A 26,927-nucleotide genomic window follows, 5' to 3' on the forward strand; every position below is an offset into this window, starting at 1 on the left:
AAGTTAAACCTTGGTCTCATCGGACCATACCACATTTTCCCACATGCTTTTGGGAGACTTGATGTATTGTTTGGCAAATTTTAGCCAGACCTGGATGTTTTTCTGTGTACGAAAAGGCTTCCATCTTGCAGCCCTACCCCTATAGTCCAGACATATGGAGAATACGGGAGATTGTTGTCACATGTAGTACACAACCAGTACTTGCCAGAAATTCCTGCAGCTCCTTCAGTGTTATTGTAGGTCTGTTGGCAGCCTCCCTCACCAGTTTTCATCTTGTCTTTTCATCAGTATTGGCAGGACGTCCCTTTCTTTGCAACGTCACTGTTTTATTTTCTCCACTTTTTGATGACTGTCTTCACTGTGTTCCGTGGTATATCCAATGTGTGGAAATTTTTTGAACTGCTCTGCTTTGTGTTGTCGGTTAATTTTAAGCAGTGTGTGAGGAGGGGTCCTCATGAGGAGCTGATAGGGAATGCCCGCAGCATTTTAGCAGAGGCGTGAAATGACGAGAGCGATACGCTTCGAATGGAAGGGAGCTCACTCTGAGCATGTCCCAACTGGGGAGCTGCTAGAGCGAGTTCAGAGGTGGCCGAAATGGAGATCCCACTACAAGGAGACTGCTGAGTTATCCAGACAGAGTTACCTGGGCTGAGTTGGTCTGTATTTCAGGTTTTGTGAATTCTAAAATTATTATTGGTGAAACTTCTAATTTTTGACAAATAAATTTGAAGAAAGCCAATTATATATGAGTTTGTAATAAAGGGAGAGTATTTTGAATGTAAACCAGGCTGGTTCATGAAACTCACTCGGATTCTTTTCCAGGTCAGGCCCACATAGAGTGGACTTCCTTCCCCAGAATGCCTCTAGCATTCTGCACTTCATGTCCCTGTTAAAACACAGTGGTCTGTCTCTAAAAGCCACAGTGTGAGGTCCCTTTCACATACACTGCTTAAAAAAAATAATGCACCATACCCTTGTCCTACAAATAGTAATGAACTGCCTCACTTTTATGTGTGTGGGGTTTGAATACTTGGGACTCCATTCACAATACACAGCAGTTGCTGCCGAAAGATTAATGAGAAATTATTGCAAACTTCCATTGCACTAGTCTGCAGTAGTCAGCCTCAGACTTCCAACAGCTGTTGTATTAGAGTACAAATTGTTTGTGGTCCTGTGACATTTGACTGCTTGGGACTTTTCACCAGTGGTTTTAGCCCTTTCGTTTGTGCTATGCACTACACAGGCACAGTCACACTCACACACGCGTGCACACTCTCTCTCTCTCACACACACACACACACACACACACACACACACACACACACACACACACACACACACACAGACACTTGCACACACACACACAGACACTTGCACACATAATTCCTTCTCTGAACTTTGCAGTACAGATGACCAAAAGCCTGATACCAAAAAACATTTGGAACAGAGCATCTTGATAATGCTGGAATTGAACCTACAATCACTGAAAATGCTGGGTCTGAGCATAAAAATACAGTTCTGAAGCATATAATCTGTATAACCACGTACTTGTAAAAAGGCAAGTCCCCATTCTAGTTCTTTTGGGACTGCCTGTCCCACATCCCTGCTAATTAATTATTCTCATGTAAAAGTCGCACAACCTCCATGATCGGTGCGGAATACAGGATTATCTTTAACTTGGAGTACGATGTCGTGGGCACATGAAGGGCAGAAGCTCCTCCCTGCCATGTGCATAAACACAAATTTAGAGGTTAGTAGAAGTGTCAGTTTCAGTACTACAGCAACGTTATGTCCTGCTGCTGGCAGTATTTCAGCTTTTAATAGTTTTACAGTGAGGCTATAGGTATCCATGTCATCGTTTTGGTTGTCACTATTGTACAGCTCTAGTGAGGTGCTCACTCCGCAGTGTCGTAAGGGGTATTGGCACTCTTGGTGATAATTCCTTATCACTTGCACATCATTTTTCTACAGTGGTGCAGATGCCTTCTGACTGGCTCATATAATTTTTTATGCGTCTGCACTAGATCCATACAAGTCTTAGTTTTCTTTTACTTGTAAGTCATCCGATTGTTATTGAGTATAATGCACCTTTTGTCATGTATTTGTCTAAACACATCAGTCATTGAGAGGACTCTGAGATCAAAAACGATCAGTGGCCTAAAAATCTTTATCAGGACAGACCAGCAGCCCTTTTTCTTTACTGAGTCTTTTATACACTCGTCCAGGGGGGTCTGTCTTTGACCCTCTCTTCCTTTGTAGCACAATTTGGTATTTTTGGAACAAACTTTCACTAATGGATAAACAGGATACATCGGCATGGTCGGTTAGTATCCTAGTGGAATGTATTCCCCACCTGTGGGACAGACTTCCACTACCGATTCAAGCAGACCAGCATGCTTGTCACTGTCAAGATAAACCTAAATAATTGGATAGGCAGACTCAGTTTTCTCTTGATTTATTTTGTGTTCTCCTCCTTTTGGCTGAAGAAACATTTGAATGTGGGCTGTTGGCTAGGCTTGTAACTGTTGCCTAGTGCTTATTTATGAAGCTCTGAATGTCTCTAGTGAACTCTGCAGATTCCGCTTTTAGAAGTGTGGGGGGAGGCACAGTCAGCTGATGCTCCAGAACCAGCTGCCAGACAGGTAGACATTACCATCATAGGAGATTTCTAGGCTAATGGCCCTGGGGCCCTTACAAGCCTAGCCAAGAGTTTATCCCAAAAAAGAAACCTCAGTCAGCACCTGTCACCCCTGTCAGTGAGGGACACAGGTGGCACCCCTGGGACAAATTTATGGTTTCCCATCCACTCATCAAGGTTGCACTTGAATAAGGTCAGTGAGGTACTCTGTTTGACGTGTATGGGAAGTCTATTCCAGAGACAGGGCAGCCCCTGGGAGACAAACCTGTCTCTTCAGCAGGTTTTGTTGATGTCGTATATTAGATTTAGGTATATTGAGCGGGTAATGCGTGAGGAGTTAGACTTACCTTCATGCAGGGGGACCTTCGACTGCTTCAGAACCAGGCCATATGATAGTCATCACCACTGAGTGGAAGCCCAGATGTTACAAGTACTGCTGCATGTTTATGTAGATGTTACAGATTTTTCTACAGTTGTTTCTAGATGTTATCAGTACTCTCACAAGCTTATGTGGATGTAATGAATATTTCTACAAGTGTATCTTCTTTAAAGATTACTTTTCATGGTGAGTACATCAGTGAGGTTTATTTCATTTGCCTCCAATCATTTTATGAGATATACAAACTCTTGTATGTTATCCTAGCATACACATCTCCTTTCTCAACATGCAACATGGGTTAAGGTTGACGAACCTTTCTAAAAGTAAAACAGTAGTTTTGTAGTAAATAAACAGAGCAGTTGCTGTTTTGAGAATATCTGTTTGTTCACTTTTCTTCACCTCATCCTTCATGCAACTCTGTCCTTTTGTATTTACTAAGTAATTTCCTTGCAGGAAGACTGCTTTCAAAGAAGAACCTTTATAAGGTGTGTTTAGATAAAACACTGAGCTTGTGTTTTCTTCTTGTAGAGTTAACAGAGTTGACAGTAAAGTTTAAAGGTGGTTCTTTTGGATAGGTGATGTCTAGTAACCAAAATGTTTTTAATGTTTTTTTTTGGGTGGGGGGCACAGAGGGCTCTTTCTGTGGTTTCTGCTGCAAGAGTCTGTTATATGATTATTTATTTTTCACAATATGCATATGATTATTTAATTTTACCCATCAGCTGTTATTTGTTCTGTATAGATCTTTTCTGTTGTAATTGGTACAAAGGCCCAAGTGGTGAAACTGCAGTAACTGTGTGTTTATTTATACCATCCATGTTCTCCCTTCTCTTTTTATTAAATCTTTCTAGTGGCATCGAATGCCCACCACTCAGGAGACTGACGGCTTCCAGGTGAAGCGCCCTGGGGACATTAATGTGAAGTGTACATTGTTGCTGATGCTGGATCATCAGGTAAGATATCACGCATCTTAAAGAATGAAATTATTTACATCGTTGCCTTGAAAGCAGCTTTTGTGCTGAGAAATTGTGTTACATAAATATGCTTTATATTGTTTTACTCGTGTATAAATACTAACTGACTGGTCACAGGGAGAGCTGAAGGTATTTTGGATAGGCTACAGGGTTTTGGAAATCTGTCCAAGGAAAGCTGAAAGCTTTCACAAAAAGGAAATGTCTAGTTGCTTGCATTCAGGTAACTGAAGAGGTTCAGTAGAATCTAGATACATCTTCTGTGGTCACTTCCCAAAATGGGGACTTACTTCCTGCCCTTAATGTACACGAAGAACCTTTATCTATGGTTTTCAGTTGTATAAAATAAGGGTACTCACATCAATGCCAATGTCTGATGCACTGTGTAATACTCTGGAAATGAGAAGAGATGTGTTACCCTATTTGTATACCTGTAATACCAGCAGCAGAGGGCGCCTTCCACAATTCAACCAGTCCCATACTGATCTTATTGCCTTTACTTGATTACTGGCTTTTAGCAGAAGAACTGTAATGTCACTCTGGAGCAAAAGGATAGACCTTTATAGAATACCCTTATAAGGCCAAGTACATCTGTATTTTTGCTTGCTTTATGCAGATGTTTGCTGGCCCTAATAGTTTCATCAAGGTACTGATTCTGACAATGACAGCCCCCCTCCCCGCCACAATGGCCTGCCTCCTTCACGCCAAAGTATGACTTAATGAGACTGAAAATGATACTAGGAATTGTACAGACTGCCCACTACTGCGTTTTGTGGTACAGACTGCCCACTACTGCGTTTTGTGGTACAGACTGCCCACTACTGCATTTTGTGGTACAGACTGCCCACTACTGCGTTTTGTGGTACAGACTGCCCACTACTGCGTTTTGTGGTACAGACTGCCCACTACTGCGTTTTGTGGTACAGGCTGCCCACTACTGCGTTTTGTGGTACAGACTGCCCACTACTGCGTTTTGTGGTACAGACTGCCCACTACTGCGTTTTGTGGTACAGACTGCCCACTACTGCGTTTTGTGGTACAGACTGCCCACTACTGCGTTTTGTGGTACAGACTGCCCACTACTGCGTTTTGTGGTACAGACTGCCCACTACTGCGTTTTGTGGTACAGACCGCCCACTACTGCGTTTTGTGGTACAGACTTCCCACTACTGCGTTTTGTTGTACAGACTGCCCACTGCTACGTTTTGTTTCAGCTGAAGAGCATTGTTCACAAATGTTGAGGTTAGAAGAACTGAAGTGTAGGATTCATTCTGTGTTTAAAACTTTTGTGAATTTATGGAAACTTATCTGTCTGTGCCCACATACTCTGAGCCTTTGCCCTGATACTGACAGTCTGCACCCACATGATGTCAGTCTGCCCTCACAAACTGAAAGTCTGCACCCCGATGTCAGCAGTAGGTCCCACATTCTGTGAGCCTTCACCCTGATACTGACAAGTCTGCACCCTGATACCATCAGTCTGTGCCAATATACTCAACAGTCTGTCCCCACCTATTCGGGCTCCAGCTGTTAAGTTTGTTGATATAGCAGAATTGTTCAAAGGAAAGGCTGGACTTGTAGAACAATTTCAAACCTGACCTGGTAAATCTTGCTTTTTCTACAGCATCTGGAAATCTTGTATGTACAGTAGCTTTTAAAGGGAGCAGAGGTTGGTGGAAAGAGTTTTACAGAAGATTTGTAACGGCATTACGTTGGAATAAGAGGTGTGAATTACTTAGGGCAGGCATATGGTTTCAAAGCAGCATCATTAAGCACTCAATATACAGTAATCAGTAAAAAGAGCTGTGACACCAGTAATGTGTCCGGAAGGAAAATGTTAGTTATGTAAGCATAAACAATCAAATTAATAAGTGTAGTGTTGCATCCAAAGGGATTAACCTGACTTTGTGAGAATACAGTGGTAAGGCTGATTCAGTACGGTGTACCAAATGTGATGCTCACGACAGAGAAACTAATTGCAGTTAGCAAGGACCATTAATAAAATGATGGTGCTGTCTGCTTCCATAACTCTGCAGATGCCATTTCTGGGGGTGTCATGGTACGTATAGTCTTCAGAAGGTTTGCTTCAATAAGGTCTGAGAAAGAGATATATGATGTTAAGCACATATACCAGATATTTCCCCCACTGTCAATCCTTATTCATGTGTGCTTTAACCCTACCCTGCTCCTGTTTCTATCCCCAACCCTACAATTACCTTATTTAAAAAAAAAAGAAGAAAAAAAAAACTTTCCCTAACAGTATTACCGTTCTGACATAGTGTGTCAGGTGTTGCTGTTTATTTATTTTTGCTATTATTGATCAATCAAAAAAGGGAACATTTATTTCCTTTTGCTATCAGTTTAGTTTTGACTTGTTTGTTTTGTTCACCACTGTGAGCTCCAGCATGCAGGAGTCAACTTTGAGTGTCATTATGTCTGCAAAGTCAGTGTTTGATAACTCACTGACACCATTTTTATGACTTTGTGTAATTAGGGTGTAAAAATAGTTACTTCTGCAGGTCATTTTTTTAAAAAAAAATAACAAAAACCCATTGACGTCTAAAAGTGCTGACTTCTGAACGGAGTACTGAAGAAGGATTACAAAGCCAGCTGTGTGGTGCACTGACCCAGCACACCTGGGTTCAGGTACTGAGCCTGGTTACTGACCCAGCAGACTTTAGTTCAGGTACTAAGCCTGGTTACTGACCCAGCAGACCTGGGTTCAGGTACCGAGCCTGGTTACTGACCCAGCAGACCTGGGTTCAGGTAGTGAGCCTGGTCACTGGGTTGAATTAAGTAGCTAGTGCTAGTTCTTCCTCCTCAGGAAGAATGTGGGGATGTTCTTTGTGTTTCACTGTTGCAGTCATCACCTGTGGCTTCTCCCTGCTGTGGTAGCCCTCTGCCGGCCTGAATACCAGAGTCAATGTTTTTCTGCATCAGTTGCTGTCACTTGTAGACTGACGTCAGGCCATCAGTGCTATAAAGCAAGGCGCCGCCGTAGAGGCCGTAGTAGAAGCAGTTCGCAAGTGTGCCGGTTGGTCGCTACCAGAGCTCAGTTCATAGCTGAAAATGTCTAAAGCTAAGTACCGCGTTGGTGATCCTTTTTTCTTGTACTAACCGACGTCCGAAAAAGTTAACAATTGTCTCACCTGTGGAAAGCAGATCGCACACTGAGACTTCCATTCATACTGTGTCGCTTGTTTAGGCCCAGACCACAACGTCCCCCGTTGCTGGTTCTGTGTCCTCCTTAACGCGAGAACCATTCATCGTATAGCTCTTATTGTAGACAGGTATTTTCATCCTCTGTCTTCACAAATGGCATCCGTCAGCCACTAATCCGTAGACATTCCAAAAAAATGTAGGGATAAAGATAGAGACAGACCACACAAGGCTAAGCCTTCAGATGACTCTACTGCTAAGCAGGTCATCAGTTCCCCGGAATTCAATGAGATGCTTTCGCAGCCCTTGATGCCCAATACGATATCTACACAGGCCTCTACCGAGACCCTTATGTCACAGAAATCTTCTTCGTCTTCCGAGTCTATTGTTGTCTCTGCCTCTGTTAGGTCCGGAGCCGCGATGCATGCACTGGCTTCCAAGGAGGCCTTTCACACTACCGATTCTAGACAAAAAACGACGTCTTCTCACCCGACTACCATTTCTATCAGACCAATGGATACTCTTAGGCCTAGAAGCTAGGCCACTCCTAGAAAATCTACCTCTAGTCCCCATCTTACTCCTGCTCTACCACCCCAAATGCTTAAGATGGCAGAGGATCTTATCTTCCTTATCAGGGGCAATCCGGCCACAACTTCTAAAAGGAAAAGACCCCCTTCTCCTGAACTAATGACAGAGCAGGATTCTGAGGAATCTGATTATTCAGATTTTGAAGAGGAACAACCACCTCGGACTGCTTCTGAGGATCCAGATGCAGAGAATCCATTCCTTCTGCCTCCCCACCAGAAGACCTTTCCTTTGGGGAAACCCTTCACACCCTCAGGGAACATTTCCACTGGGAATCTCAGGACTTCCCTCAGGCTGAGAGAGTTTCTAGACCTGCCCCAGCACAGACCCCTGGCCATACCCTCTATCTTAGAAGTGGTGGATGGTGTTTTCCATGAATCCAGCTTTGCCCCTGATGCCCTCCCACCTGCTCCCAGTAAACCTGGCAGGTATTACAGAGTACCGGATTCTCACAAATACCTGTACAGAAATCCTGCTGCAGATCCAGAGGTCATTACACAGGGACCTAAAGGAGCAAGGGCTTGTTCTGCTAAGAATCCTTCTCCTGACAAGGAGTCCGGAGCTTTGGACAGATGGGGAAAAAAAGTTTACACCTCTGTAGCCTTAGCTATCAGAGCACTCAACTGTCAGTTCTGTATGTTAAAATATCAACAACACACTTTGGAACTATTAAAGCAAAAGATTTCTACATTTCCTGACTGTGCCAATTCTAAGGAGTTAGCAGATTTACTGCACTCTCTTTGTCAAGTGACAAAACACTCATTACAATGTGGATATGACACCCTAGAAATCTCAAGCAGGGCAGCAGTGTCAGGATCTGTCATTAGGAGACGTGCATGGTTGAAGGAACAACCTCTCCCTGATCATGTCAAGTCTAAAGTTATTGATGCACCCTTGGATAAAGACCGCTTGTTTGGAGAAAAAGCAGAAGTGCTTAAAAAGATGGAAGACAAAGCAAAATCTATGCAAATAGTGCAAGATTTCTTTCAGGTTCAACCTCCTAGATTCAGCAGGAATTTTCCCTCTAAGCCCTGGTCTTTTCCTGCACCTAGCAGACAGGGGCAAGGTAAGCCCTGCAGGGACAGACCACTCCGGCCCCTATCTCAGGGACAGCAGAGAACCATACAGTGGACCACTTCTGCCACTAAGGTAGGGGGTTCTAAGCCATCCCTCTATGGCAGAAACTCTCAATGATTCCCTCTCCCCCCTGCCTTCCTTTCACCCACCAACATCTAGGAGTAAGGCTGTCCCTTTGCAAAGAAAATTGTCTGTCTATAACAAAGGAACAATGGGTCTTAAAGATAACTTTTCAGGGATACAAATTCACTTTCAACAAACTCCCAATTCCCAGAGGGTATCCAACCTACCTCCAAATCAGTGGGCAGAGGCATTAAAACAAGTCCAAACTCTCATATCCCAGGGGGCAGTAGAACTTGTTCCCGCAGATCAAACAGATAAAGGCTTTTATTCCAGGCTATTTGTTGTTCCAAGAAAAGAGGGCACTTGGTGCCCCATCCTGGATCTGTCCATTCTGAACACCTCCCTGGTGGTCCCCAAATTCAGAATGCTAACTTTGCAGCAGCTGCTGCCTATGCTGACAAAAAATTCCAGGTTAGTGACCCTAGACCTAAAAAATGCCTACCTCCACATCCCCATAAGGGAATCCTGCAGGAAATTCCTTTGCTTCAAAGCAGGCTCACAACACTTTCAGTTCTCTGCGCTTCTTGGCTTATCTCCTGCTCCCAGGGTATTCACCAAATGTTTGGCCTCAGTCATAGCATTTTGCAGACAGAGAAATATACAGATTTACCCTTATCTGGACGACTGCCTCATTCAGGCAGAGTCCAAAGAAAAGCTGCTGCAGGACCTCCGTTTTGTCAAAACCTTCCTAACTTCCTTGGGGGTTCACCATCAATGAGAAGAAATCAAAGCAAACACCCTCCAGGAGGATACTTTTTTTTGAGGGGGGGGGGGCTACTGCTGGACACAGCATCCTAAATTGCCTTTCTATCCCCAGAAAAGCAGAGCTTCCTGCCTCTCTACTTTACCCAGCTGGCACCCAAAAGTCACCTAATGGCAAGGAAGTCCCTGCAAGCCTTGTGTTACATGGCATCTTGCATACTTCTAATTCCTCTGGCCAGGCTTTACATAAGGAAGCTTCAGTGGTATCCAAAGAACCTTTTGTGTCAACACTTATGGCCTCTAGAGACCTCTCTCCCTCTGATCCCCTGTATAAGGGCCTAATTTCTTTGGTGGGCAGGGGCCTGTGCCAAGAACAAGAGTCTCCCCTTCATCCTCCACCCTACCGGACAGACCATCACCACCAATGCCTCAGACATTGCTTGGGGCACTCACCTAGCAGCCAGGTGCACCCTAGGTCTTTGTAATGCCCAGCACCTCCCCTTACATATCACTCAGAAGGAAATGATGGCAGTACAAAAGGCTCCGACCTCCTTCCAGCCCCATTTCAGGCCAGGGGTCCTACTTATCAAAACAATGTGGTACATCAACAAACAGGGAGGGACACAATCTTACCCTCTGTGCAGGTTAGCCATGAACCTCTGGCTGACTGCCTCCTCCATGGGATTACACCTAATAGCCCAATACCTACCAGGGATCAACAACACCCTGGCAGACCACATAAGCAGAAATTTACTGGACCCCCATGAATGGCAGTTCCACAAAAAGATCTTTTTGCAAGTCACTCAGGAGTGGGGTACTCCGGAGATGAATCTCTTTGCTTTGCATTTCAACAGCCAGCTAAAGAAATTCTGTACCAGGGAGTATCACCATATAGCATGGAAGGTGGATGCCTTGACCTTCCCATGGAACTCCTTTTTCATGTACCTATTCCCTCCTCTGCCTCTTATCCCCCAGGTACTGATCAAGATAAGGGAGGAGAGATCAAAGGCCATCCTCATTGCTCCAGATTGGCCCAGACCTCATTGGTACCCCTTACTGCGCAGCCTGACATTACAACCTCCCAGGCAGCTTCCCCTGATCTCAGAGCTCTTAACTCAGGTGGGGGGTGGATGCTGCACCCAGACTTGCAGACTCTCAAACTGGGACTCTCAAACTGTCAGTAAGGCTAATACTCTAAAGGCAAACAAGGGGCCCTGTTAAGCAACAAGGTCCTAGACATTATCACAGAGGTCAGAAGCCCCAGCACTAGAAAAACTTATGCAGGGAAATGGAAAAGATTCTGCTCCTGGAGCCAGTCCAGAGGGGACAGTTCCTCACAACCTTCTGTCCCTCTTATCCTGGACTACTTAGTGGAGCTGCTCAATAATGGACTCTTCTTCTCTTCTGTTAAAATCGACGCCTCAGCCATTTCAGCTCATTTCGATACAGACCAGCCCCTGTTCTCACATCCTGTGATTAAACAATTTCTCAGAGGGGCTTCTAATATCAGACCTCCCAGAAGGCCACCCACGCCAGCCTGGGACCTGAACTATGTTTTGGAAAAACTAAACTTACCACCCTTCAAACCTGTTGCTTCAGCAGAACTGAAATACCTCTTCTGGAAGACTGCTTTCCTACTAACTGTCACCTTAGCCAGGAGGGTTTCAGAACTTCAGGCCCTGATGGCCATTGAACCCTTCATCATTTTCCATGCAGACAGGGCCTCCCTGAGGACTTACCCCTCCTTTATGCTCAAGGTGGTATCTAATGCGACTCTCAACCAGGCCATTCATCTGCCCACCTTCTTCCCTAACCCTCAAAACAAGGGGGAAAGAATTCTGCACTCACTAGACATGCACAGACAGCACAGAAACTACCTGGACTGTACTAAAACCTTCAGGAAAACTGACCAACTTCTTGTCAGCTTTGACCCAAGGGCAGAGGGGAAGCCCATTTCCAAGCAAACTGTTTCCAAATGGATATCACACTGTAGCCATTTCTGCTACAGATTACATGGGAAACCCCCTAAATCTATTCAAATCCATTCCACTAGGGCATCCTCCACTTCCACAGCATTCCTCAGAGGAGTTCCTACCAGGGACATCTTGGAAGCTGCCACCTGGACCTCAGTCCATACCTTTACAAAGCATTACCACCTTCCTCTTTTCACTAAGGCTAGGGCAAGGTTTGTCTCTGCAGTTCTTGCTTACCAGTGCCTACGTCTCTAACTAATCTTTCCACCCCTCTCCTCAGCTTTGGGAATCCCCACACAAGTGATGACTGCAACAGTGAAACACGAAGAACATAGTACAGTTGTGTACACTTACAATAAATGTAGATGTTCAAGTGTATTCAGTGTTGCAGTCCTGGTATCCCTCACCAGCAGCGGCCTTAGGTCAACTGGTGCCCTAGGCAAAAGGGCTTCATGGTGCTCCCCACCATACAGCTGGTGCCCCCATCCTGGTTTACCTACACCAAATAAACACTGAAAAAGCGCCCCTGCTAGAGCGGCGCCCTAGGCGGCACAGTGGTGCAGTGGTTAACATTGTCACCTCACAGCAAGAGGTTCTCCGGTTCGATTCTCGGCTGGGGTGCCTTCTGTGTGGAGTTTGCATGTTCTCCCTGTGTTCGTGTGGGTTTCCTCCGGGCACTCCGGTTTCCTCCCACATTCCAAAGACATGCATCTGGAGCATTTCTCCTCGGGCCTCCGCTGAAAACAGGCTCTATGGAACCTAGATGGCGTTACATCCTAGAAGACTAATGATAGAGAATGTACAATATAGCACTGATTTTTATATTTTAACAAGTGGTTTACAGTTATTAATTTTATATTTTATGGTTTCTACTCAAACAAATTAAGTTTTAAAAGAGTGTATTAAATTGTGTGAGTATAAGAAACGATGTTAGTTTTTTAAAAGCATTTACTTACATTGTGTAATTCATGCATTTGTTTTTAAATATCAGTTGTTTTCAATTCATTGATTCTGATTGGGCAGTTTGCATTTTTAGGCTTATATATAAGGCATGAGTTTCTAAAATGGAGTTGTTACTGATGAAGTTAAAGACAAAAACGTTTAGTGTTAAGCGTTATTGATTGCTGCTATTTTATTTGCGTGTTTGCACATACTCGTGGATTGCTTTGAGTGGATTAAAGCTTTTAAAACCTTTCCTGGACCGGATTTATTTGTGCCTGGAGATAGTGGTGTTTTTGTTCTTAGTTTTGACTTTCCACTATTTGCTCAAGTTTGCTTTATTGGTTTATCTATGGAACCTAGTCGGACATTCCCGGTCAACAAATGTTAAATAAAATAGTTGGCCTATGCCTAAGGCCAGCTCTGTCCCTCACTCCTTACCCCTTATATCCTCTTTCCTTAGGGAGACGTAAGCTTCTTAGGGTGTTTTTTAACCACCAAGACCATTTTGCCATATTTCCTTGGGCGTCTGACTGGTTAGGGCAAGAAAAACTGATGTAATGGCGTCAGCTGCCTTGCTTTGTAGCACTGACGACCTAACATTAGTCTACAAGTGACAGCAGCTGAAGCAGAAAAACATTGACTCCGGTATTCGGGCTGGCCAAGGGCTACTGCAGCAGGGATAACCCACAGGCAATGACTGCAACAGTGAGTACACTCGGACATCTACATTTCTGGTAAGTGTACACAACTGTACTTTATGTATACTGCGACAGTGAGTACACTCGGACATCTACATTTCTGGTAAGTGTACACAACTGTACTTTATGTATACTGCGACAGTGAGTACACTCGGACATCTACATTTCTGGTAAGTGTACACAACTGTACTTTATGTATACTGCGACAGTGAGTACACTCGGACATCTACATTTATGGTAAGTGTACACAACTGTACTTTATGTATACTGCGACAGTGAGTACACTCGGACATCTACATTTCTGGTAAGTGTACACAACTGTACTTTATGTATACTGCGACAGTGAGTACACTCGGACATCTACATTTATGGTAAGTGTACACAACTGTACTTTATGTATACTGCGACAGTGAGTACACTCGGACATCTACATTTATGGTAAGTGTACACAACTGTACTTTATGTATACTGCGACAGTGAGTACACTCGGACATCTACATTTCTGGTAAGTGTACACAACTGTACTTTATGTATACTGCGACAGTGAGTACACTCGACATCTACATTTATGGTAAGTGTACACAACTGTACTTTATGTATACTGCGACAGTGAGTACACTCGGACATCTACATTTATGGTAAGTGTACACAACTGTACTTTATGTATACTGCGACAGTGAGTACACTCGGACATCTACATTTATGGTAAGTGTACACAACTGTACTTTATGTATACTGCGACAGTGAGTACACTCGGACATCTACATTTATGGTAAGTGTACACAACTGTACTTTATGTATACTGCGACAGTGAGTACACTCGGACATCTACATTTCTGGTAAGTGTACACAACTGTACTTTATGTATACTGCGACAGTGAGTACACTCGGACATCTACATTTCTGGTAAGTGTACACAACTGTACTTTATGCTGCCTCTGTGGTTCCCTGCAGCAGAGGAGGTGAGATTGTCTGCATGTGCTTACAGACATATTTAAAGAGAGAGACAGATACTCAGCAGTCGCATACACAGGAGGCATTGAGACATGCATAGAGGGTCACATACTCAGGACGACACTGGAACATACATGTAGCATCACTTACCCAGGACACTGGGACTGGCATGGAGCATCACATACCCAGGGGATACTGGGACATCCATGGAGCATCACATACCCAGGAGGATACTGGGACGTGCATGGAGCATCACATGCACACTTGCTGTCCTTTGTGGGGCATTTTTTTGTATTCCAGGTTGCCATTCCCCATCATAAGATAAAGTAAATGTCCTGGTTACTATATAATGTACTTTTTTTCATCTCTTGAGAGATACATGGGGAAAGGGGGTCAGTGAAAAAGTAGAGGGTAAAAAGCATATATTCTGAGTGGAAGTGACTTGCCAGAAGAAAGGTAAATGCTGAAAAGGAGCAGTCCTAGGACCATCGCTGCTGACTGGCCTCTTTACAGAAGCGGACTCCCCAGTTCTAACTTCTTGTGTCCTGTCTGAGAAATAGTCAGGTAACATAATGGTTTATCCCAAACCTCTTAATTTTTTCAACAATATTTGAGTGAGGTATTGTGACAAATGCACTGACCAGATCAAGGTAGGTAGTGTGAACCATTTTGCCTTCATCTATTTCTCTGGTGACCTTTTCAAAGAAGTCCGCTAGGTTGAGTAAGATTGACCTACCCTTGATGAAACTAAACTAGGTTGGGTCCAGTGTCTGGAGGTTTTCTATGTCATTATTGATCGTTTCCATGATAATTCTTTCCATAATTTTATGTATGAGACTTTCTAGACTTATGAGTCTGTAGTTTCCAGGTCTGTAGATGGCCCGCCTTTGTGCAGAGGAATGACTGTTGCTGTCCTCCATTCATGAGGCTTGAAGCCACGTAGGAGGCCGTGGCTAAATAATATTTCCAAATGGTCTGCTAGACCATGTTTCATGCTATTTAGAAGGCAGGGTGTATTTTGTCTGGGTTCAATCTATGCAGTGTTCTTGGCCTTAGAGAGAGCATTAAGGACCTGTTCACTAGTGGTAGTGGGGTGAGTTACATTTGATATTTCCTGAGGGGGAAGCTGGGGGTAGAGAGGGGTAAAGTTAGAGCTGAATATGTTTGCGATATCTTCTGACTGCTTAATTTCTCCATGTCTTTTGGGTTTCTAATACCATGATGGGACTGGACCCCATTCCTAAGTCAAGTATGATTGGTACAGGATTTGATTCTCCCCCTTGAAGGGGAATTGGCTAGGGTTACAATGGCCAGCAAGGACAGCTAGCCTAGTAATTACCTCTATACCTATGAACTCATCGGTAATTAAAGTTCATGAACTTAGCATTGTTTCAATCTTTGATGTTAGTCAGGATTGTTTTTTGTGGCACCTGCAAAGTGCCCAGTAATGACCCCTGCAATTCATACAGTTACATGTATCTATAACACATCTTAAGTGCGATTGTAAATTCTCTAAGACCTATTGCTCTTACTACTATTGGAACGGTCTGGATGTCCTTCTTCCACTTTGCCCTCGTCTCTCCCTGCAAATCCTGGTATTTTTATGACTTTGTGTTTCTCTGTATGGAAGACAGTGTAGTCACTGATCAAGGCTACTTTAGTCTTCTTTTCCTGGACTACTGTATCTGGTTTTCTCGCATCACTTTTTTGAATTGTCTGTAATGGCTGATCCCATGTGATATGAACTTCATCATTCTCTGTAATGTTTTGTGGTTCATGTTTCTAGTGTTTTTGAGTTACATCAGTATTATAATTTTTGCACAATTCCCAGTGCAACAGTCTTGCCACATTATGTCTTTCAGTGTACAGTCCTTCTGCCATTAGTATATCGCAACCAGCAACAAATTGTGCGACTGTTTCCGATTCTGTTTTACAAAACCTACATTTAGCTTTCTCCCACATGTTCAATATACTTTGTAAATCAACGTGTACATAGTCCACTATCTTGGGCCACCAGTATTAACCTTTCATCTTTTGGCTTGAATTCGCCTCTCCATAACCATTCCTGCATTCGATCCTGATCAACACGAGGTTGTTCCAGGAGTTTCTATACTTGTAACTATATTTATGTTTTTTCCACATTTCTTGCCTTCTCTTCTGGTCCTTCATCTTATATTCTTTCTTTTGTTTTTTGACATTCTTTTGCTGCCTGATTTTTATCTACTTTTGGTTTGATTTCCATTCCTGCTTAACGCCAATATGCTTCTGCTAAACTAAGCAGGGAAGTCATCTTAGAGTTATTCTCCTCGTGTTTCAAAACAATTTGAAAGTTTCTGGCTCAGTACAGGGGGCTCCATTAACAGTGAACTCTGCACACAGTTATGTATTGCCTTTGAAGTTGTGGACATAGCCTTGTGGTTGTTCTTGGCCTGGGAGCCTAAATTTATCTCAAATCTGGCTTTGGTAGACTTTTTGTCCTCTGGGTTGTTTGTTTAGTTTGAGAATTCTTTTATCCTGCTTGGTGCTACACCCCCCTAAGTTTTGCCATGATTTTCTTCTTTGTTATATAGTCTACTGACATAGTAATTCGAATAGGGTGGCTTGTTTTTTGACTTAGTTGTGCACTTATTCCTGATGGGTACAGCTGCCTGTGTGCAACTGTTAACATGCTTGTATACAGTTTCTGTAAAAAGTTCTGTATAGGCAGCAGTATTAGCAGTGTTCTCAGGGTTTAGTGGGGGACTTGAAATTTTGGCAGATTAGCACTTAATAGTAGAAAGTTAGCCGTAGAGTAGTTCCTGAACATTATAGGCTTAGCTGGGGTTCCAGGTTTTATTTTTAGTTGAGTAGACCATTTTATGGCCTGACTTTACCAGAAAGGACATTACACTGGGGGGGGGGGGGGGGGTGCAGCACTCTCCCATATCAGTGAGGACTAGATCCAGTATGTTTGCACCATGGTCAATGTTGCAAAATCTTGGTCCAGGGAGTTTGTGTATACAAAATCTGGAAATCTCTATGCATGCATGTCTGGTGTCCTATATAATTCCCACTTAATACTGGGGTAGTTAAAGTCGCCAGTAAATATGGTACTGGGTTGGATGGGACTTGTTTCTTGTAAGCTTACATACATGTTATGTGTTTCGTGGGTCATAAAGGGGAACTTGTAGCATGCAAGGAAGTGGTATGGGATTTTGCATGTGGTAATTTGGAAAATTTCAAAGGCACCATCCTGTTAGATTAGCCATGAGTTACATTTATTTTTATGTAAATCGAAACAGCTCCATCTTTAGTCAAAGGCATCATCCTGTTAGATTACCCTTGAGTTACATTTATTTTTATGTAAATCGAGACATCTCCATCTTTAGTCAAAGGCATCATCCTGTTAGATTAGCCTTGAGTTACATTTATTTTTATGTAAATCGTGACATCTCCATCTTTAGTCCGTGCTTGTATGGTAGCTGGTCTAAATGTGTGGATGGCATTATAGCCTTGTATTGTCAGGGTGCTCTCCGTGGCTTTAAACCATGCCTCAGTGACTCACAGATGTCTGCATTTCTCCGTGGCTTTAAACCATGCCTTAGTGACTCACAGATGTCTACATTTCTCCGTGGCTTTAAACCATGCCTCAGTGACTCACAGATGTCTACATTTCTCCGTGGCTTTAAACCATGCCTCAGTGACTCACAGATGTCTGCATTTCTCCGTGGCTTTAAACCATGCCTCAGTGACTCACAGATGTCTGCATTTCTCTGTGGCATTAAACCATGCCTCAGTGACTCACAGATGTCTGCATTTCTCCGTGGCTTTAAACCATGCCTCAGTGACTCACAGATGTCTGCATTTCTCCATGGCTTTAAACCATGCCTCAGTGACTCACAGATGTCTGCATTTCTCCTTGACTTTAAGCCATGCCTCAGTGACTCACAGATGTCTGCATTTCTCCTTGGCTTTAAGCCATGCCTCAGTGACTCACAGATGTCTGCATTTCTCCGTGGCTTTAAACCATGCCTCAGTGACTCACAGATGTCTGCATTTCTCCGTGGCGCTAAGCCATGCCTCAGTGACTCACAGATGTCTGCATTTCTCCGTGGCTTTAAACCATGCCTCAGTGACTCACAGATGTCTGCATTTCTCCGTGGCTTTAAACCATGCCTCAGTGACTCACAGATGTCTGCATTTCTCCGTGGCTTTAAACCATGCCTCAGTGACTCACAGATGTCTGCATTTCTCCGTGGCTTTAAACCATGCCTCAGTGACTCACAGATGTCTGCATTTCTCTGTGGCTTTAAACCATGCCTCAGTGACTCACAGATGTTTGCATTTCTCCGTGGCTTTAAACCATGCCTCAGTGACTCACAGATGTCTGCATTTCTCCGTGGCTTTAAACCATGCCTCAGTGACTCACAGATGTCTGCATTTCTCCGTGGCTTTAAACCATTTCTCAGTGACTCACAGATGTCTGCATTTCTCCGTGGCTTTAAACCATTTCTCACTGACTCACAGATGTCTGCATTTCTCCGTGGCTTTAAACCATGCCTCAGTGACTCACAGATGTCTGCAATTTCTAGGGTGAGGAGGTTTTTAGAGAGTAGAGTTTCTTGTTTAGATTCCTAGAATTTTTTGATATGTTGTCAGTATCTTCATTTGGGCTTTGCCTAAAAAGGTACTATGGGGGCTTTGAGGCTATCTGCAAAGGGATTGTCTTGCACCCTGTATCCTTTTGTAAGGAACCTGTGTGTACGTTCCAGTTCCATGTACTTGGTCAGGTACATACCAAAGAGAGTGTTATACTCCGTGATGGGTCTGATGAGGGCTGCAGAGTGGCACAGTGACTTCTCTGGACCTAGATGCCATGCTTTTACTTACAAGCTGAGTGACATAGAATGATTTTCTTACTACCTTAGACACATGTTGGTCGGAAGCCAGGTTACTATGTATAGGAGTCCCTGACTACTGTGTTTACTTGTATGGGTGTTTTATTGAAGGTAGTTTTCCGGGCGGCCACGATGGTGTAGCGGTTAGCATTGTCACCTCACAGCAAGAGGTTCCCTGGTTCAATCCTTAACTGGGGTGCCTTCTGTGCGGAGTCTGCATGTCCTCCCTGTGGTCGTGTGGGTTTCCTCCGGGTGCTCCGGTTTCCTCCCATATCCCAAAGACATGTTGTAGGTGGATTGGACACTCTAAAATTGGCCCTAGGTGTGAGTGTGTGTGTGTGCCTTCTGTAGAAGGTTGTGCGCCAAGCTGGCAACTCGACACCATAAAACTCCACTGCCAGTCATGAGCGGACAGGTGATCTGCTGTGGTGACCCCTAACTGGGAAAAGCCGAAAGAAGAAGAAGTTTTCTGGGGTGGCTGGCTTCCCATAAGGAGCTATTGTGCATTTCTTGGCATTGAATTTTAAGCTGTAGCCTTGTCATCAATCATTTGTCTGTGTTAGACCTTCCTGTAAGATGTTAGTAGCTTGGTGGGTTTCTTTGACTGCTCTCAGTTTGCAATCATCTGCAAACTTGGTAAGCCTGAAGCCCTTAGCATTGGCTTTGACTTCCAAGAAATAGATGCCGAGGAGGAATGGACCTTGCACAGAGCCCTAGGGGACTTGGTCTCTGCAATCCTAATCTTCTGGGTCCTGTTAATTACCTCAGAGTGTTTATTCCACAAGTGGTACACATTCATGTTGTCTGCTTCATTCAGGGAAATGCCAGTGGCAAAAAATAATTAACTAAACTGCTAACTTTTGGAATATCCATGGTTCCAGATTGGTATTAACATTCTTATAAACCTGTTCCCAGAATTAAAAATAAGTTTCCAAATAATAATGTGTGGTAGTCAACTTAGTTTGCAAAAATGCATTTGGAAGATGTAAGTATTACAATAACTGGTTTCGTACGCTTCTGCTTCCTGTTTTGACAGCAGTGAAGCTCCCCTGTCCCTATGTGACCCTTTATTTTGCTTGGCTTACACTGTAGGTCTTATGGGGCTTGTTTCAAAACCGCACCTTCTATGTGCAGTGGAACTACCCTTGGAATTATGCACCTTGTCAAGATGAAGAGGTAGGAGGTGATAAATAGCTGTAAAGCAGCATCAAGCGTTATAACAGAGCGCCAGGTGGCACAAGTCACAGCAGCCCTGAAAGGGTTCTGAAACCGTTTACTTAAAATGGTGCCAAAAGTACTGTGATGCGTTTCCCCCCGTCACTCTTATTACCCATATGCCTCGTTTTGTTACGATGACTGGTGACATCAGGGTTGGTATAACACTGGTTGTATCCACGGATGTATCCACGGACTTCATTAGATGCAAAGATGTTCTTCGTCTCACATTGCTGCAGTCATAACCTGTGGGTAGTCCGCTGTCCTCGGTCAGCCCGAATACCAAAGAGTTAGGCTGGCGTCGGTCATGGTCGCCCGGAGCTGACGTCAGTACGTAGTAGTACTTAAGCGCATGACCGACGCCATATCCTCAGTCTTTCTTGCCGCGTGGTCCGAAGCAGAAGCAGCGTTTGCAAGTGCCGTTCGGCGTTCTGAAATTTTCAATTTTCGAGTTTCAGACCGAAGACCAAGTTGGGCTAAGTACCCCGTTGGGGAAAATTTTTGTCTTTTCTTGCCTCAGTTAAACTGGATGTCAGAAAAAGTTAATAATTGTATTTCTTGTGGGAAACAGATACCTCATAGGGACTATCATTCTCTCTGTATTCCTTGCTTGGGGCCTGAGCACGACGTAGTCGGGTGTCGCTTTTGCGCTAGATTTAATAAGCGCACCATTAAACGTAGATTAGACTGTGCTAGGCTTGTTTTCGGTAAGCGGTGTAACTACAACATGCCGTCGGATCCTCCGACGCCCGCTACCGCAAAAAAGCAAAAAGATAAATCTTTAAGGTCTAAACCGGATGAGTCGTCCGTTGTGGACGCCGGTTCTATGGAATCTACGGTTGAATCTGTGGATCCAGCCGAAGTCTCGGCTGAATCCCAGAGGGAACCTTTACTTTTACAGGAGTTGGCCTCTCAGGAGTTAGGCCAGGCCGAGGGTGCTTCACAAGTATCTGTAGTTCCATCCTTACAAAAGGTTATTGGGCCTTCTACCTCAGTGACTAAAGGCCCTGCTAAGGCTAAACCTGGTCTTACTGGTACGGGCCATAGCTCTAGTTCTTCAGGTTCTGTTCATAAAAAACATATGTTGAAAATGGCAGAGGATTTGATTACTTTGATCAGGGGTTCTATGCCCCCTCCAGAGAAGAGGCCTAGGGTGGAGACAGATTTAGAGGGAATGGAGCATTCTTCAGATTTCTCTGAGTCCTCAGCTGAGGATATTCAGGATTTTCCTCCCTATTCAGATTTGGATGCAGAGGATTCCTGTCCTTCTGCTTCACCTCCAGAGGATTTTTCCTTTTCTGAAACTTTGCATTCCATGAGGGAGCATTTCAAGTGGGAAGGTCAGGATTTTTCAGACTCTCGAAAAAGGCTTAGGGAATTTTTGTTTTTGCCACAACATAGGCCTTTGGCTATTCCCCCTGTTTTAGATGTTGTTCAGGATGTTTTTTCTCAAGCCTCACTTAATCCTGATTCTTTACCACCTGCCTCTGTCAAGCCAGACAGGTATTACAGAGTTCCAGAGGCACACAAATATTTGTATAAGAGTCCTAGAGCTGACCCGGAAACTATTGTTCAAGGGCCGAAGGGTATCAGGGCTTCTGTGGTTAAGAATCCAGTTCCTTTGGATAAAGATTCTAGAGCGTTGGATAGGTGGGGGAAAAAAGTGTACACCTCTTCTACGTTAGCTATGAGGGCTTTAAATTGCCAATTTCATATGCTGAAGTATCAGAACTTTCTGTTAGGTCAATTGAAATCTAAGGTAGATGCTTTATCTGAGGGTATAGAGAGTAAGGAATTGCAGGACTTGGTTCATGCTTCAGATCAAGTTGGTAAACATTCCCTGCGGTGTGGCTTCGATGCTCTTCAGGCTTCATCCAGGGTGGCTGCTACTGGTTCAGTTATTTGTAGACATGCCTGGCTTAAGGATCAAAATTTGTCAGAGCATGTTAAAGCTCGGATTTTGGATGCTCCTCTTCAATCTGAAGTTCTTTTTGGTTCCCCTGTGGAGTCAGTTTTGAAAAAGATGGAAGATAAAGCTAAGTCTATGCAGACGGTTAAGGATTTTTTGCAAGTGCAGCCCCCTAAGTTTAGCAGGAATTGGCCTGCAAGAGGATGGTCCTACCCTTCTTCGGATTTTCAGTCTAAGGGCAGGTCTAGACGTGGTAAGGGCAGGGCTCATGCTCAGGGTTCTTTCAGACCTAGGACTTGGAGTTCTCCTGCACAATCTTCTGGTGAGGGCAGGGGTCAGCCTTTTCGTAAACAGACCCAATGACCTTTATCTTCAGCTGCCAGATCCTTCTTTTCTGGCAGCTCCTCTAGGAGGAAAGTTGGCACTTTTCAAAACAGAATTGGCATTTGGTCACCCAGGACAAATGGGTGTTGGAAATAATAAATCAAGGCTACAAGTTTTATTTTCACACTTTTCCCCCCTTCAAAGGCATGCCGGATGTGCCTCCTCAGCAAAGGCTGGAGGCTCAGGAACAAATTTCTTTGCTTTTACAGATGGGAGCAATCCAGGTGGTACCTCCGTCAGAAGTAGGCCTAGGGTTTTATTCCCGTCTATTCCTAGTGCCAAAGAAAGGAAACACTCGGAGGCCAATTCTGGATTTGTCCATTCTCAATACATACCTAGACATTCCAAAGTTCAAGATGTTAACATTACAGCAACTTCTGCCTATGCTAGGAAAAGATCACTGGATGGTAACTCTGGATCTCAAAGAGACCTATCTTCACATTCCTATCAGGCCCAGCTGCAGGAGATTCCTGCGGTTTCAGGCTGGTACTTCTCATTATCAGTTCTCTGCATTGCCCTTTGGTTTATCTACTGCACCCAGGGTGTTCACAAAGGTTCTGGCTCCTGTCATAGCTTTCTTCAGACTGAGGGGAATACAAATTTATCCTTATCTGGACGATTGCCTGATTCTTGCTCAAGACAAAGTCAAGTTACTTCAACATCTACAGTATGCAATGGCAGTTTTAAGGTGCCTAGGGTATTCTGTGAACGAAATAAAGTCCAGTCTAGTACCCTCTCAGGACATGTGCTTTCTGGGTGTGAGACTGAATACAGCTTCTCAGATGGCTTTTCTGACCCCGGACAAACAAAGAACTCTTCACCTTTACTTTCAGCGATTATCAGTACTGTCCAGGCTGACTGCAAGGACAGTCCTTCAAGCCTTGGGGTTCATGGCATCTTGCATTCTAGTCCTTCCCAATGCCAAACTGCATATGAGGAAGCTACAATGGTATCTCAAAAGTGTATGGACTCAACACTGCCACGATTTGGACACTGTCATTCAGATAATACCTTGCATCCAGAAGGAATTCTTGTGGTGGGCACAGGAATGTCACCTAAACAAGGGACTCTCTGTGACCCGACCAGAGGCGAGTCAGATCTTAACGACGGATGCCTCAGACCTGGCTTGGGGAGCACACTTCAATGGGAAATGGATTCAAGACACGTGGCCTCCCAGACTACAGCATTTGCATATCAACATGAAAGAGATGTTAGCAGTCCAGTTTGCCCTGATGGCTTTCAAGGGTCTACTTCAACCAGGACAGGTGTTGATTCAAACAGACAACACTACAGTCATGTGGTACATCAACAAGCAAGGGGGAACCCATTCTTACCCTCTCTGCAGACAAGCAATGATATTATGGGAGACTGCTCTGAGTTTACACATCACTCTTCAAGCACGGTTTCTGCCAGGAGCACAGAACTCCCTAGCAGATGTATTGAGCAGACAAATTGTGGACCCCCACGAGTGGAAATTGGATCCTCAGGTATTCCAACAGTTGACAGTGGCTTGGGGAACTCCAAACATAGATCTGTTCGCTTCTCCTCTAAATTTCCAACTGCCAAAATTTTGCACAAAGATGTTTCACCCAAAAGCTTGGAAAGTGGATGCTCTATCTTTCAGTTGGAACAACCTTCACGTCTATGCTTTTCCTCCTCTGCCTCTCCTGCCCAAGGTACTCTTGAAAGTCAGGCGGGACAAGCCTTGCATGATTCTAATAGCACCAGATTGGCCACGTCAGCACTGGTATCCTCTGCTGAGGAGTTTAATTCAGGAGCCTCCTTGGCCTTTGCCACAGCTTCCTCACTTGTTGTCCCAGTCAAGCAGTCATTTGCTCAATGTCAGGGTGCAGTCCCTGCATCTCACGGCCTGGCGTATTCTGTTTTAGAGCCTGTGGGGTCTCAGCTTCCTCAACAGGTTTTAGATGTCATTTTGGAAGCCAGGCGGCCCAGCACTAGAAAAGTGTATGCTGATAAATGGAGGAGATTTTTTATTTGGAGCACAACAAAGGGCTTTGATGTCTCGGTCCCTAATTTGAGTTTTTCATTACAGTACCTTACTGAATTACTAGACAAGGGTTTGTCATTTTCCTCTGTGAAGGTTCATGCTGCAGCTATTTCTGCTCACTATGATTGTGACCCTCCTTTATTTTCTCACCCTTTGTTTAAGCAATTTCTTAGAGGGGCAAAAAATATAAGACCCCCACGTAGAGCTCCTACTCCTTCCTGGGATCTCAATTTTGTGTTGGAGAAGCTTACTTTGCCTCCTTTTGAACCTGCAGCTACGTCTGAATTGAAATTTTTGTCTTGGAAAACTGCTTTTTTGTTGGCCATTACTTCTGCTAGGAGGGTATCTGAATTGCAGGCTCTCATGGCAGTTGAACCCTTTCTGATTTTCCATAAGGATAGAGTTTCTTTGCGTACTAACCCTGCTTTCATGCCAAAAGTGATTTCTAATGTGGCCTTGAACCAGTCTATTCATTTGCCTACCTTTTATGCTGATCCCCAAAATAAGGGGGAAAAAGTCTTACATTCTTTGGATATACACAGGCAGTTACGTTACTATTTGAGCAGAACTAAGGAGTTCAGACAGACTCAACAGTTATTTGTTACTTTTGCTTTGGGTTCACAAGGGAAAGCTGTCTCAAAGCAGACTATTTCAAAGTGGATTGGTAATTGCATTGCTTTTTGTTATTCTCATCATGGGAAGAATGTTCCTGCTGGGATCAGACCTCATTCCACCAGGGCTACGGCCACTTCTACTGCTTTTTTGAGGGGTGTAGCTACTAAGGATATTTTGGAAGCAGCTACTTGGAGTTCAGTTCACACTTTTACTAAGCATTACCATCTCCCTCTTTATTCTAAGTCTAGGGCTGGGTTTGCCACTGCAGTCTTGCAGGGCATGTTAGCAGCCCCTAATGCTTTTTAGTTTGCCAGCCTCCCTTTTCCTTTGCTTTGGGATTCTACCCACAGGTTATGACTGCAGCAATGTGAGACGAAGAACATAGTACAGTTTTGTACCTACCACAAATGTAGATGTTCGAGGATCCACATTGCTGCAGTCCTATTTTCCCTCCCTCCTTCCCCTCTATTGTTTGGGGTTGTTGTTGTTGTTGTTCTTTTGGGATAATTGTTATTTTTTCCTTTGTGGTTGTTGGACTTTTTCTCTTTTGGCTCTGGCCTTTCCTTTTTAAGGCCTTCTGACATCTGGGGCAAGAAAGACTGAGGATATGGCGTCGGTCATGCGCTTAAGTACTACTATGTACTGACGTCAGCTCCGGGCGACCATGACCATACTCTTTGGCATTCGGGCCGACCGAGGACAGCGGACTACCCACAGGTTATGACTGCAGCAATGTGGATCCTCGAACATCTACATTTATGGTAGGTACAAAACTGTACTTTATGCATGTTCAGGGATGCACCCATTAAAGTCTCTGGGCACATCTCCATGTTAGGCCTACCTTGACGTCATTGAGGGATATAGTAGATTTAATTTCCTTATGACTTTAAAAAGTTTATGTGGTCTTTTTTAGTACAGAGGCACAAAAATATTAGTATTTGTTTGTGGTGGTGTGCAGGGAGATGCATCACTGCACTTAACCCAATAAATACTGAGATTGATGTGTGAATTGTTGGAAAATACTTTAAAGGCACATTTAACTAGCACTTCTTATATTGGTTTAGTAAACTCTACTCTCTGCACTGGGGTGATTTACACAGATATAAACTGATCCAAGAAAAGTTAGCTACTTGATTTAAGAAATGTGCATAAATGAGTTATACACACACACACACACACACACACGCACACATGTACACACACACACACACACACACACACACACACACACACACACACACACACACACACACACACACACACACACACACCATATGCAGCCAGTATAACAAATTCTAAGCCACATCCTACATTCCTAACTCTTCAGTGCTCGCATGATGCGGGTTGCCCCTTCCCCTGGTCAAGATATTTGCATTCTGAGAAGGTGGTAATAGTTTCTCAAGCTCTGCAACAACTAGTAGGAATTTCATTTCTGACTCACAGGCATATTATTGTCAATTGGATCTGGTCGGTTAGTCAAGTTCTTCCAGTTCTTCTGTAGAAACTAAATCAGATGTAGAGTCCTCTAACGCATCTGTTATAATGCATTAAACTGAACAATTCAGCAATATACCTGCCATGTCTTGATTTTGGTCTAGTTTCATCTGTACACTTTCTTACGCTACAAAACAAATTTTTGGATGATGTGTCCAAGTTAAAACTTCTGATTGCATTGTCTGTTATGTAGCAGCTTAGCAGAAGTGCATTTATTGTGGGTT

The 26,927-nt window shown here is 43.9% G+C and overlaps 1 protein-coding gene across 1 annotated transcript in view; it reads left to right on the top strand.

Moving 5' to 3' along the window:
- The window catches only part of SMARCD2 (SWI/SNF related, matrix associated, actin dependent regulator of chromatin, subfamily d, member 2), a 654,116-nt gene that overhangs the window by 322,448 nt on the left and 304,741 nt on the right, over window positions 1-26,927 (top strand). Inside the window, exon 7 of the mRNA XM_044055380.1 lies at window positions 3,869-3,970. Coding sequence (XP_043911315.1) covers window positions 3,869-3,970 — 102 coding nt within the window. The remainder of the gene's footprint in view (window positions 1-3,868; window positions 3,971-26,927) is intronic.

This window comes from Protopterus annectens, chromosome 13.part0, assembly GCF_019279795.1.
Source record: "Protopterus annectens isolate FY-2018-M chromosome 13.part0, PAN1.0, whole genome shotgun sequence".
NCBI lineage: Eukaryota > Metazoa > Chordata > Ceratodontiformes > Protopteridae > Protopterus > Protopterus annectens.